The sequence below is a fragment of the Schistocerca nitens genome, chromosome 2, assembly GCF_023898315.1.
Source record: "Schistocerca nitens isolate TAMUIC-IGC-003100 chromosome 2, iqSchNite1.1, whole genome shotgun sequence".
NCBI lineage: Eukaryota > Metazoa > Arthropoda > Insecta > Orthoptera > Acrididae > Schistocerca > Schistocerca nitens.
The window spans coordinates 318215297-318229493 of record NC_064615.1 but is presented as its reverse complement, the minus strand read 5'-3'; the positions used below and the strand labels follow the sequence as shown (position 1 = coordinate 318229493).

The following is a 14197-nucleotide window of genomic DNA, read 5'->3' as shown; positions in this document are numbered from 1 at the left end:
CACCTGAAATTTGAGACTCGAATTTCAAGGGGAGAGAAAAGTTTTAGGCCGCACCACCAAATCGAAACAAAGTTGGTCCATTGTAATATGAGACACAATTTAGGTGGAATGAATGACGATACAGCTACAGTAGGTTCGAGTCGTAAGCTTAGCAATTAAGCTTTACTAGGTAGCCATTGCTATGCGCCACGCGCTCCGTCCGTATTTATACGGGTACCTTTCCTTTTTCACGTACTTCATCTGGTTTGAATTGATTGCTTATTTTGCTTTGATCTGGTAAGTGCCGCTCTCTTTGTTGTAGGTGTTTGTCACTCTAAGCTGAAAATGCAGTACTGTACTATGTCATGCATTGTTTGTCGCATTCTGATAATGAGTGTTTACGGCCTGTCGCCACTCGCAGCATGGCTTGCTTTTGTGCACACTACCGTCGCTTAAAAAAAAGAGAGAGAGAGAGAGAGAGAGAGAGAGAGGACTCGTCTCATTAGTGAAACAATGGCAAGAGACTGCTATTTGTTCTTACTTATACTGCTGCTTTCTTTGATAATGATCAACAAGAACCAAATAATAGACTGCGTATGATAGAAGATGTTCTGAATGAGAGTTTAGCGAACATTTTTCTCCGTTTGAAAATCTTTGCAGATGCCTCTTTAGTACATTACATTCTGCACAGAAATTAGAGTCATCTTAGATTTAAAAATCTAGTCAATTGCCGTGCTTCATTTCTGACTGTATCACTATTAGGCATAAGAATAATATGAATATAAACATGACATGGTATGTATATTCTTCCACGTTTGCTGTTGTCTCACCCTAGTTTCGTAGTTTATTAGGCAGACTGTATTTAAATGAGATAGCAGCAAACACAAAAGAATACATGGCAAAATGTTTATATTCGTATTATTCTTATGGCGAAGAGAATACTGCATATGATTCACAATTCAGAACGTAGAGTTGGCCATATTGACAAACATCCCAAACAGTCTTGCCAGTCGGATTTTCGTAGTACATTGAAATGCTGCTACATTCGAAGATGAACAATACGGAATTTGTATTTACTTCGTCGGATAAAGTATAAAATGCAGTGGTCGAAACTCGGGGTGGAGAAGAAATGTCGTCTTCCACCTTTTTTTTTACTGACGCAGAGGTTTTGGCGCCCGTATTTATCTTTGTGCCTGCAAAGCATGCCTGTGCAGCACTACATATATTCAACGGCAGAAGTTAGTTGTGGCGGCACCTACCAACATTTTTCAGAACTTCCACTTACTTTGCACTCAATTCTAAGCCGCAGGCGGTTTTTTGGATTACAAAAACCAGAAAAAAAGTGCGGCTTGGATTCGAGTAAATACGGTATGTGGTGGTGTATATATTCCCATCTTGATGCTGCCCCAATGGGGATCTCTATCACCACTATATTGGTCTCATTCTCAATATTAGAAGACATGCAGTATTTCCCTGGAAACTGTACATGAGCACCCAGGAAGAATCATTCTCCAAGTTAAACTGTGGCTTTTCTGTAAAGAAGACACTGTCGTATGGTTACCGGCTCTACTCACAGTAGGCAAGACGCAACATTTATCTTGACACACAGTCTGTTTGGATGAAGGGACTGCACTGCTTGGGTTTCTGTTTGCACAAGACTGCCCACTCAAATCTGACAACATGAAGGCTGACAACTGTGTGACCCAGAGGCTGTCGTGACGACTCTACCTATGACAGGTGCTGTGTTGGTTGTATGTCTTTGGACACTTAAGGAAAAATGACAGTTAATTAATAAATCTGGGTGCTGGGTTGTAGTGTTTGGTCAACCTTGCCCATCTTGCCATTAAACGTGTCCTTTCTTATGGAATACTGTCTACAGTCACGAAATAGCGCTACCAGTGACATTCAGCTTGCAGCCCACCTAGTTTTGATTGTGATTGGGATGTATTCTGCCAGTAATCCAGCCATTTGTGATGTTACCCACTGTGTTTGCTGTGCCTTGACTTGTTTGAATGCTGTTTTTCAGATGCACACACAACTTTCTTAGTGCCACCATACCCAAGACATGCCCATACACACAGCTGCACATGCACAAAACTTTTTCATAATAATGTGTTGTGTATGTTGCGTAGTGTCCCATTAGAGTTTAGTTCTCACCATGTCACTAAGGCATGCTGAGTTTTGATGGACCCACTAACTTACAGACAGGGATGTGTTTCATGTACACTTACAGTAAAGTTACCTACAGCTTTGTTCACTATTTTGTGCCAATATGACACCTAAACAAAGCAACAATTTGTGTGTGTGTGTGTGTGTGTGTGTGTGTGTGTGTGTGTGTGTGTTTTGAGACTACATGTTAAATATATAATTTATAAGTACTTTAATTTTTCTTTCACATGAGTTTTTGTCTTGTCAGTACAATATTTTGTAATGACAAGGTATATTCAGCAAGTTTTTCTCTAAATGCTGTGGCTGAATTATTGTTTATGATTGTGCAATACTGCAGTATGGTACTTTTCTTACATGTTTTGTACCTAACTGGTCAGTATATTTTATCATTAACATTTGACCATTATGGTCAAATAAACCATTGGCCGTCAGTTTTACATCTAAATCATTATAGGTTGTTCAGCCTGAAAACATGTTGTCAGTATATGTTTACTATACCCTTCAAATCTCATTGGGAAGTTGACTGTGGAAAATAATCTAAAGCTGGAAATCAGTTCTCATACATCTTCTCAGTCAGTATTGTCTGACTCAAAATCAGCATTAACGTCTCCTCCAACACATGTGATTCTGTAAGAAACTATGTAGTATTTGTGCAGCCTGATCTAAATTTGTCCCTCTATCATATGTTATGACAGTCATGTTTACCTGTCATCAAATATTCTGTGCTGTTGTTGGCTTATACATTATGTGATCAAAAGTATCCGGTCACCTGGCTGAAAATGATGACAGCTTCCACTCTCACAGGCATACGTTCAGTCAGGTGCTGGAAGGTTTCTTGGGGAATGGTACCCATTCTTCACACAATGTTGCACTGAGGAGAGGTATCGATGTTGGTTGGTGAGGCTGCCATGAAGTTGGCATACCAAAACACTCCAAAGGTGTTCTAAAGGATTTAGGTCGGGACTGTGAAGGCCAGTCCATTACAGGGATGTTATTGTCATGTAAGCACTCTGCCCCAGGCCGTGCATTATGAACAGGTGCTTGATCGTGTTGAAAGATGCAATTGCCGTCACCGAATTGCTCTTCAACAGTGGGAAGCAAGAAGGTGCTTAAAACATCAGTGTAGGCCTGTGCTGTGATAGTGCCACGCAAAACAACAAGGTGCAAGCCTCCTCCATGAAAAACATGACCACACCATAACACCACCATCTCTGAATTTTAGTATTGGCACTACACATGCTGGCAGATGTTCACAGGGTATTCGCCATATCCACATTCTGCCATAGGATCGTCACATTGTGTACTGTGATTCGTCGCTCCACACAACATTTTTCCACTGTTCAGTCGTCCAATGTTTACGCTCCTTACACCAAGCGAGGTGTCGTTTGGCATTTACCAGCATGATGTGTGGCTTATGAGCAGCCGCTTTACCAAGAAATCCAAGTTTTCTCACCTCCTGCCTAACTGTCGTAGTACTTACAGTGGATCCCGATGCAGTTTGGAATTCCTGAGTGATGGTCTGGATAGATGTCTGCCTGTTAGACATTGTGTCCCTCTTCAACTGTTGGCGATATCTGTCAGTCAGTCAACATGACGAGGTCGGCCTGTACGCTTTTGTGCTGTAAGTGTCCCTTCCCGTTTCCACTTCACTATCACATCGGGAACAGTGGACCTATTGATGTTTTGGATGTGGAAATCTTGCATACAGACGTGTGATGCAAGTGACACCCAATCACCCGACCATGTTCGAAGTCTGTGAGTTCTGCAGAGCACCTCATTCTGCTCTTTCACAATGTCTAATGCCTACTGATGTTGCTGGCAGTAGGTGGTAGCACTGGATAGATGTCTGCCTGTTAGACATTGTGTCCCTCTTCAACTGTCGGCGATATCTGTCAGTCAACAGACGAGGTCGGCCTGTACGCTTTTGTGCTGTAAGTGTCCCTTCCCGTTTCCACTTCACTATCACATCGGGAACAGTGGACCTATTGATGTTTTGGATGTGGAAATCTTGCATACAGACGTGTGATGCAAGTGACACCCAATCACCTGACCATGTTCGAAGTCTGTGAGTTCTGCAGAGCACCTCATTCTGCTCTTTCACAATGTCTAATGCCTACTGATGTTGCTGGCAGTAGGTGGTAGCACAATGCACCTAGTATGAAAAACGTATGTTTTTGGGTGTGTCCGGATACTTTTGATCACATAGTGTGGAGGTAAACAGAGCAGACATCTCATTTATTTAGGTACCTGTTTACAAAGACAATGTACCAGACTTTGTGGTTTTCATATTTGTAATAGTGTACTATGAAAATATTCAGTTTAAATGATACACTGTGTTATAGATACATCAGAAATTAATCATTTTTGTTCTGATTTGTTGCACAAAAGTATAGGAAAATGTTTGATTGGCAACTAAAACTATTTCCAGAATGAAGCTTTTGGAAGTAGGGTATTTTCATTTGACATCATATCTAGAGCCATAATGCTTTACTCAGAAAATGAAGTGTCATTTTAAGATTATATGTGAATCTCAGCTTGGAGAACAGAAAACAAAATTTAGTTACAATTTTCAAAATTTATCAGTTAACATCAATAGTAAACTGCTGCCCTCAGATTTATATCATTTTTAGAAGGAAATAGGTTAAAAACCAAATTTTGAAACATTTTATAAAAAACTGCTTATTTCACAAAATTGTTTCACTGTCATTTACACAAAATTTTCCTATCCCTACCCGAGCATTTTTTTGTTCATTCATTGTCTTTTCTTCTCCCGTCGTGAATGGCTCAGGTCCGATTTTTAAATTGTATCTTACACACAAGCATAACATAATTTTGTTAATACAGTGATTAGAGATTATGAAAGACCAAGCATGAAACTGTATTTGTCAAGTTAAATTATTTACTTTGAAATTTTCCAATGGAACATGTTTCTCGTTCTAATTTTCAGTCTTTGTTTTGGTACAGGAATTGTATCAAGATGCAGTACAGTTTGGAAGAATATTTTGAAATTTTATTATATTAAAAAAACCAGGAAGACTATATAAATTTGTAGGATGTGGATTATGCCCCTAATCCCTTTTTCAGGAGTTGGAGCAACATACTAAAAAGCTCAGGGAGAGGTTTGGTAGATTTCAGCTACCACCAAGTCTTACTCCTTTTGATCCAACAGTGGATCAGTTACCACTTTTTCTTCCACACTACAAGGAAGAGGTGCTTAGAATGAGACGCTTTAAATCAAGAAGCAGGACTTTTCCTGGAGAGGATAATGAGAGTACGGTAAGAACTGTTTAAACAGTGAATTTATGAAAATTAATTGATTGTGATCTTACATATGTTTTTTTTCCATAACTGGTCTTTCATTGTCTATTGAGATGCCTTAAAAAATTTTAAATCAAATTATTGATTCAATATTTAACTTAGTAATTTGAGTTTTGGAACTGTACTTGCATTTTTATGACCAGGACGACTTCTTACTGCAACTCTATGAAAGGTGTTGCGTTCTTGTGGTGTCATTGACTAGTTATGCAATGTATACAGTAGGAATTTATGTTGGTAATTGAAAGTGGAGATACTGCATGTAACATAATTTCATAACGTGTAAACACTAACTGTTGGTTAGTTAAAGATTAAAGGAAGGCACCACAGCAGTTCAGAGGCTGGCTGCTCGATTTGTTGCCAGTAGGTTTGATAAACACATGAGTATTACAAAGATGCTTCATGAATTCAAATGGGAATCCCTGGTGGGAAGAAGATGATCTTTTTGTGAAACACTGTTGAGAAAATTTAGAGACCTGGCATTCGAAGCTAACTGTGGAATGATTCTATTGTTGCCACCATACATTTTGCATAAGGACTATGAAGATAAGATAAGAAATTAGAGCTTTCCTTCCCCTTCAGCCTTTCTGCTGCGAGGAGCTGCAGGCTCCAAAAGCTTGTATAATTATAACCTTTTTTATGTGCATGTTATGCCGCCACTTCGTGAGTAGATTTTTTATCTATGCAATTACATTATAATAGTGAGGAAGATACATTAAAGTATTGCGATCTTCCTTTATTAAGTAGGTTTTGTATGGTATAGCAGGGACCATGAAGTCAGTGAAATGCCTCTGCAGCACAGCTAATGGAAAATGCTGCTTTATGTCAAGCATTACTGCTGCAGGATATAAAAGCGATAGTGAGTACTCAATTGTGATGAAGCTGCACAACACCTTATATTTTAACAAAAGTATTGTGATTTGTAGGGATGTAATAGATATGTATACTTGTGAACTAAAGAAATAAGAGAGTGCTGATGTAACTGATGTACATATTCTGAATTTCATGGCAGGCATCTGTACGAACATACGTAAACATTTACTTGAAGCTGACTAAGTAGGCAAATTTGGTCAGTGCACATCTATAAGATGAACAAAGACAAACCTTCTAGCATCTTTACAGCAGTGAAATCTACATCCATGTTATCAAAATATACACAAGTTACAAAACGCTAAAACATAAATCTGAGCCCAAAGCCTTTAGACCATTCAACTCTGGTTTTATCTGACAAATCTGATGAGACTTCAACAGACGCTGTAGGTTCATATGAGCAGTTGCCAGTGGGCTCGTGCGCATGCGCAGAGCTGAATTCGCATATGAGCAGTGCCTCCCTCCCGCTTCTGGCTACTTGAAGTGTGGCTGTTTGCTGTATGAGCAGTAGCAGCAAGTAGCCAGATGCTACCCGGAAAAATTTTTCTGGTGCGCCCAAGCTGCCAGATTCGCGCATGCGCAGAGCAAGCTGAGTTATAGTTGGGGGGGGGGGATCCTTCCCCACGTGACCCATGTATATGTTTCGTGTCTTCGACTCTTCGTAATATTGCTGCTCTCTTCTTTTACAGCTCCCACGTCAAATGAAATCAAAATAGATTTCTGTGGTCGGGAGCCATCAAGTGAATTAATATACATTCTCATAACCATAAAAGACCAAAATAAGTTAGTAATTTCAATTTTCTGATTTTATATTATTTCCATGTTATTAGTAATCAACCATTAATGTCTTAATGAAGCTATTTCTGTCTGTTTTGTAGAGACATTTGCTTCTATTAACTTTTTTCTGCTGAGGCAGTTAGTTTATTTGAAACGAAGTGTTTCATTCTGCACTATTGGCTACTTTCAACTTCGTTCAATTTCAAGTGCAAATTTTCATTTTCTGGGACGAATGACATTATACCATAATAAAGAACCAAACATGAGAATACAGTACTGGACCTCTGAGAAAATTGGTATCACAAAAACCACATGAAAAGCTGAATATCAGGTACTTCAGAGTGCATCTGGACATACAAATGTGCAATTAGAGCGGAATGAAGCATTTACTGTGGTTTATGAAATTCCCATACTGGCTGAGTAGTCTCTGACGTCCTGTTCCTTTTATGACCCTGTAAGATCTCTTAATGCTATATACGTATGAACATACGTAAACATTTACTTGAAGCTGACGAAGTAGGCAAATTTGGTCAGTAGTTTTGAACTAAATATTTTGTTTCAAATATAATGACAGCAGAATTTTACAAATCTGCCTTCTGTGAAAGTGTTTTTCGATCACAAGGAACTTGTCTAGTACTTCCTCTAGGCCTGAAGTTTGTGTTTACTTAAATTTATAGAATGCCATTCTATGGTAAATTGTAGACTGGCAGCATACCGTGTTTTATTGTTTTAACTCCGCACATGGCTTCATATTTAGTCCTAGAGTAGAAAATAAACTGTCAGTTGTGCAGTTTCTTTGCCTCACAGACAACCTTGTTAATTTTTTGAACATTTTGAAATAGTCATGAAATTTATTGTCCTTTATTCCAGTGTAAGCTACACAAGAAACTTTTTTTGCAAGAAATTTTTATTCTATCCTACTAGCTTTTTGCAGTGCTGTGTGGATGTAAACCTGTTGGAAATGAGACATAACAATATTGCAGAGTACGAATTTAAAGGGAACAATTGACAGGAATGGGGGAAAGAAATACAGTAGAAGAAGAATGGGTAGCTTTGAGGGATGAAGTAGTGAAGGCAGCAGAGGATCAAGTAGGTAAAAAGACGAGGGCTAGTAGAAATCCTTGGGTAACAGAAGAAATATTGAATTTAATTGATGAAAGGAGAAAATATAAAAATGCAGTAAATGAAGCAGGCAAAAAGAAATACAAACGTCCCAAAAATGAGATCGACAGGAAGTGCAAAATGGCTAAGCAGGGATGGCTAGAGGACAAATGTAAGGATGTAGAGGCTTGTCTCACTAGGGGTAAGATAGATACTGCCTACAGGAAAATTAAAGAGACCTTTGGAGAGAAGAGAACCACTTGTATGAATATCAAGAGCTCAGATGGCAACCCAGTTCTAAGCAAAGAAGGGAAGGCAGAAAGGTGGAAGGAGTATATAGAGGGTCTATACAAGGGTGATGTACTTGAGGACAATATTATGGAAATGGAAGAGGATGTAGATGAAGATGAAATGGGAGATACGATACTGCGTGAAGAGTTTGACAGAGCACTGAAAGACCTGAGTCGAAACAAGGCCCCCGGAGTAGACAGCATTCCATTGGAACTACTGACGGCCTTGGGAGAGCCAGTCCTGACAAAACTCTACCATCTGGTGAGCAAGATGTATGAAACAGGCGAAATACCCCCAGACTTCAAGAAGAATATAATAATTCCAATCCCAAAGAAAGCAGGTGTTGACAGATGTGAGAATTACCGAACAATCAGTTTAATAAGCCACAGCTGCAAAATACTAACACGAATTCTTTACAGACGAATGGAAAAACTGGTAGAAGGTGACCTCGGGGAAGATCAGTTTGGATTCCGTAGAAATACTGGAACACGTGAGGCAATACTGACCTTACGACTTATCTTAGAAGAAAGATTAAGGAAAGGCAAACCTACGTTTCTAGCATTTGTGGACTTAGAGAAACCTTTTGACAATGTTGACTGGAATACTCTCTTTCAAATTCTAAAGGTGGCAGGGGTAAAATACAGGGAGCGAAAGGCTATTTACAATTTGTACAGAAACCAGATGGCAGTTATAAAAGAGTCGAGGGACATGAAAGGGAAGCAGTGGTTGGGAAGGGAGTAAGACAGGGTTGTAGCCTCTCCCCGATGTTATTCAATCTGTATATTGAGCAAGCAGTAAAGGAAACAAAAGAAAAATTCGGAGTAGGTATTAAAATCCATGGAGAAGAAATAAAAACTTTGAGGTTTGCCGATGACATTGTAATTCTGTCAGAGACAGCAAAGGACTTGGAAGAGCAGTTGAACGGAATGGATGGTGTCTTGAAGGGAGGATATAAGATGAACATCAACAAAAGCAAAACGAGGATAATGGAATGTAGTCGAATTAAGTCGGGTGATGTTGAGGGCATTAGATTAGGAAATGAGACACTTAAAGTAGTAAAGGAATTTTGCTATTTGGGGAGCAAAATAACTGATGATGGTCGAAGTAGAGAGGATATAAAATGTAGACTGGCAATGGCAAGGAAAGCGTTTCTGAAGAAGAGAAATTTGTTAACATTGAGTATAGATTTAAGTGTCAGGAAGTCATTTCTGAAAGTATTTGTATGGAGTGTAGCCATGTATGGAAGTGAAACATGGACGGTAAATAGTTTGGACAAGAAGAGAATAGAAGCTTTCGAAATGTGGTGCTATAGAAGAATGCTGAAGATTAGATGGGTAGATCACATAACTAATGAGGAGGTACTGAATAGGATTGGGGAGAAGAGGAGTTTGTGGCACAACTTGACAGAAGAAGGGATCGGTTGGTAGGACATGTTCTGAGGCATCAAGGGATCACCAATTTAGTATTTGAGGGCAGCGTGGAGGGTAAAAATCGTAGGGGGAGACCAAGAGATGAATACACTAAGCAGATTCAGAAGGATGTAGGTTGCAGTAGGTACTGGGAGATGAAGAAGCTTGCACAGGATAGAGTAGCATGGAGAGCTGCATCAAACCAGTCTCAGGACTGAAGACCACAACAACAACAACAACGAATTTAAAAAACAATCTGTAAAATTCACCCCATAGCAAAATGTTATGGTACTTCGAGCTGTGGAGTCTAATTTTGAAATGATATTTTGCCAAGAACTGCTTCCTTATTTGCATACTTTATCTGGATGGGATATGATAAAACAATTGTTCTAAGTACAACTCTGTATGTCCTCTCAACAACATGCCACAGGGCTGCACACGGTCATGTGATGCCCCACCATGAAATTCAACCAGAAATTCGACGAAAAGTGTATGAGCAGAGCAAGCACCAAGCACGAGCTGCCTACATCATCGTAGCTGTGCATGTGCAGTACAGCCTGTTGCCTGGCGCTGTCTGGTAACTGCTCAAACGAAACTTATACCTCTCTGACAAAACTGCAGAGTCCCTCATTCAGTAAACTATCCAGCTTAGGTTTCACAAGTTGATGGAATTTCAGTGAAGCTTAAATGGGTTCAGGACACAAGGAGGAAATGAAACTTGTAGAGCAGGGAGACCTCAATGTTTGTGTTTGAAAAAAACAATTTAAACTTCCTGGCAGCTGTGTGGTAAGAGGGATCACGTCCACTGCAAGGATGACCTTGCTGGGAAAATGACCAAAGAAGGGATGGCTGTGTTTGTAAGTAATATATACCACTTCTCCGCTACACCCCTCATTACCGACCTTAAAGCTTTTGCTGTTGAAACACATGTGGGACACAGGACTACAGTAATGTCTCATACTTGCCACCACGAGCTAAACCAGGCTAGGCTATGAGACTCAAAGATCATATGATACAACTCCTCCAACCAGTCTTCCTACAGGGAGATGTAATGCACACAGTGAATTATGGAGCTCATCCCCTGCCTGACCCATCAGTTAAATGGTAAAGAACCTCATTATGCCTTAGGACCTATTAGCTGAACACATTTCAGAACTGCTACTAGTTGGCCATAAATCTCTTGTTCTACTTCACAGCTCTCAGAAATCTATCTTACTGAGAAGTTCCTGATGACTGCAATTCCAGTAATCGCCCCCACTATGAATCCATCCATCTACCAGATGAAGCCATTTCTGAAAGGGATCTGGCAAGATGGGTGTGGTGGACTGCATTACAAGCATGATGCACCATGCTGCTGGTACTGTCTGTCTCAAAGTCCACGTGCAACTTCAGGAGGCAACCTGTACTGTCATAGAGTGATGAGTGACACAGCAATTCAAGTCAGGCATATGGCTCTGCAACTGACCAACACCAGGAAACTTCGTAGTGTTTCAGGCAATAAATGCCAAAACTCGATGCACAATCAAAAAGAGCAAGGAGTCAATCATGGTGAGTGTTCTTGTACTCTGTCAACTATTCCATTTGTTCTGCAGCAGTTTGGGAAACCATCAGGAGGATTTCTTATAGTTGCAATTGGCCACCTACAGTGGTACTGCTGTGTCAGTAGCATTTCCAAACAACATCAGGGCATATCACCCACACAGTCGCAGAGCACTCAGAAGAACTACTGCCACTGCAAACTGTGATCCAACATTCCACCATTACCTTCTTCCCATGGAAAAGTGGTGTGTTGAATGTCAATCTGACAGTTCTGATTCATATAACTGCCCTCTCACCATGTGGAAACTGGATTAGATTATGTGTAAGGCTTGTGGTACAGGGCACATCCCCAACTAATCCAGTACAGCATACTGCAACACTTGAAAATGGAATGAAAAGAAATCCACATAGAATGTTTTAATTTGATATACCATACAGGATACTCTATTTGGTTGTGGAGGGTCTCCATTTTAATAGCTATTCTCAAACCAAGAAAGGACTGAACATGAAGCACTTCTTAAAGAAGAGTTGCCTTAATGAGCTTTGTAGGAAGGATGTAGCATATGGTTAAGTCTCTCTTGGTCTTGACAGACAGCTCCTTAACCACTCTGTTTGAGTTCAGGAGATTGACCACTGTGGTCAGCTTGACCCTCTGATGGTGGCTGTACAGCAGGCTTCACTGTGTAGGTAGCATTGTAAAGGAGTATTTTTTGACATAGGGAAGGTGTATGACACAACTTGGAGGCACAGTATTCTAAAACAGCTCCATCAGTGGTGTTCCCATGGCCATCTGTCCATATTAATTAGATCATTATCAAATAATTTTCATAAATTCACTGTTTAAACAGTTCTTCCCGTACTCTCATTATCCTCTCCAGGAAAAGTCCTGCTTCTTGATTTAAAGTGTCTCATTCTGGTGATTAAGGGTGGCTTTATGGTACTGGTATGCAAGACTCACACTCCCCCTTGGCTGTCGAACTTACTTGGAGTTACTTTGCGGACGGTGGAAATACAAGTGTCTCTAGAATTTACTCAAAATTCTCGAGGCACTACATATCCCTCTCCTTAGCTCGAACACACAATATTTTATACATGTTCGTCATGTACATCAATATCGTATTTATATCACATTACTTTATGGTTCCAACAATTTTCCTTAAAACAAATGTGTACTTAATACATCATGGACCTTTTGGTTAATTTAAACTTTGTAAGGACAAGGATCATTCTGTCCCCTTAGGTCAGCCTTCCTTGGGTCTGCCTGCCAGCCCTTTTCCATCCAGTCAATTCTGGGTGCGCCCTCCTTATCCTTCCTGAGTAGGCTTCATAGTCCATTGCCCTAGTATACCTATTTATGTACACTATGATGGTGTACTACGGATCGGAGCGTGGAATGTCAGAGTGAATTCCGAGTGTGCATTACCCAAGTGTATGCTGTTATTTGCTCTTACTTCGCGTACTACTTTCTCTAAGTATGGATTTATTCATTACTTATTACAATCTGAAGGAAACCTGGGTAAATAAAGGTGTTCTTTTCAACACATGTAACTTCACACAAACATAAAACTGCAAGTGGGAACAAGAATTCAAACTTACCAGAATAATCTCTACAAAATGTGTGACTTCTGTCGTAATACTGCCCTTTTCCTTTAGGCACAGTACCTATACCTTACCCGATGGTGGACACTATGAATGCACTACATCCTTCTGTTTTGGTAGGTATGCCTCTTTAAACAAATTCCTAATATACTATGGTACAGGTCAATCCCCTTTTTGGTGCCCCTGCCTGCACAGTATAGGTCAGCCTTCCTTGGGTCTGCCTGCCAGCCCTTTTCCATCCAGTCAATTCTGGGTGCGCTCTCCTTATCCTTCCTGAGTAGGCTTCATAGTCCATTGCCCTAGTATACCTATTTATGTACACTATGATGGTGTACTACGGATCGGAGTGTGGAATGTCAGATCCCTTAATCGGGCAGGTAGGTTAGAAAATTTAAAAAGGGAAATGGATAGGTTAAAGTTAGATATAGTGGGAATTAGCGAAGTTCGGTGGCAGGAGGAACAAGACTTTTGGTCAGGTGAATACAGGGTTATAAATACAAAATCGAATAGGGGTAATGCAGGAGTAGGTTTAATAATGAATAAAAAAATAGGAGTTCGGGTAAGCTACTACAAACAACATAGTGAACACATTATTGTGGCCAAGGTACACACGAAGACCACGCCTACTACAGTAGTACAAGTCTATATGCCAACTAGCTCTGCAGATGATGAAGAAATTGAAGAAATGTATGATGACATAAAAGAAATTATTCAGATAGTGAAGGGAGACGAAAATTTAATAGTCATGGGTGACTGGAATTGGATAGTAGGAAAAGGAAGAGAAGGAAATGTAGTAGGTGAATATGGATTGGGTGTAAGAAATGAAAGAGGAAGCCACCTAGTAGAATTTTGCACAGAGCACAACTTAATCATAGCTAACACTTGGTTCAAGAATCATAAAAGGAGGTTGTATACATGAAAGAAGCCTGGAGATACTGACAGGTTTCAGATAGATTATATAATGGTAAGACAGAGATTTAGGAACCAGGTTTTAAATTGTAAGACATTTCCAGGGGCAGATGAGGACTCTGACCACAATCTATTGGTTATGAACTGTAGATTAAAACTGAAGAAACTGCAAAAAGGTGGGAATTTAAGGAGATGGGACCTGGATAAACTGACTAAGCCAGAGGTTGTACAGAATTTCA

The 14197-nt window shown here is 39.9% G+C and overlaps 1 protein-coding gene across 1 annotated transcript in view; it reads left to right on the top strand.

Moving 5' to 3' along the window:
• Positions 1-14197, top strand: part of LOC126236096 (uncharacterized) — a 301836-nt gene that overhangs the window by 172382 nt on the left and 115257 nt on the right. Inside the window, exon 8 of the mRNA XM_049945164.1 lies at positions 5233-5424. Coding sequence (XP_049801121.1) covers positions 5233-5424 — 192 coding nt within the window. The remainder of the gene's footprint in view (positions 1-5232; positions 5425-14197) is intronic.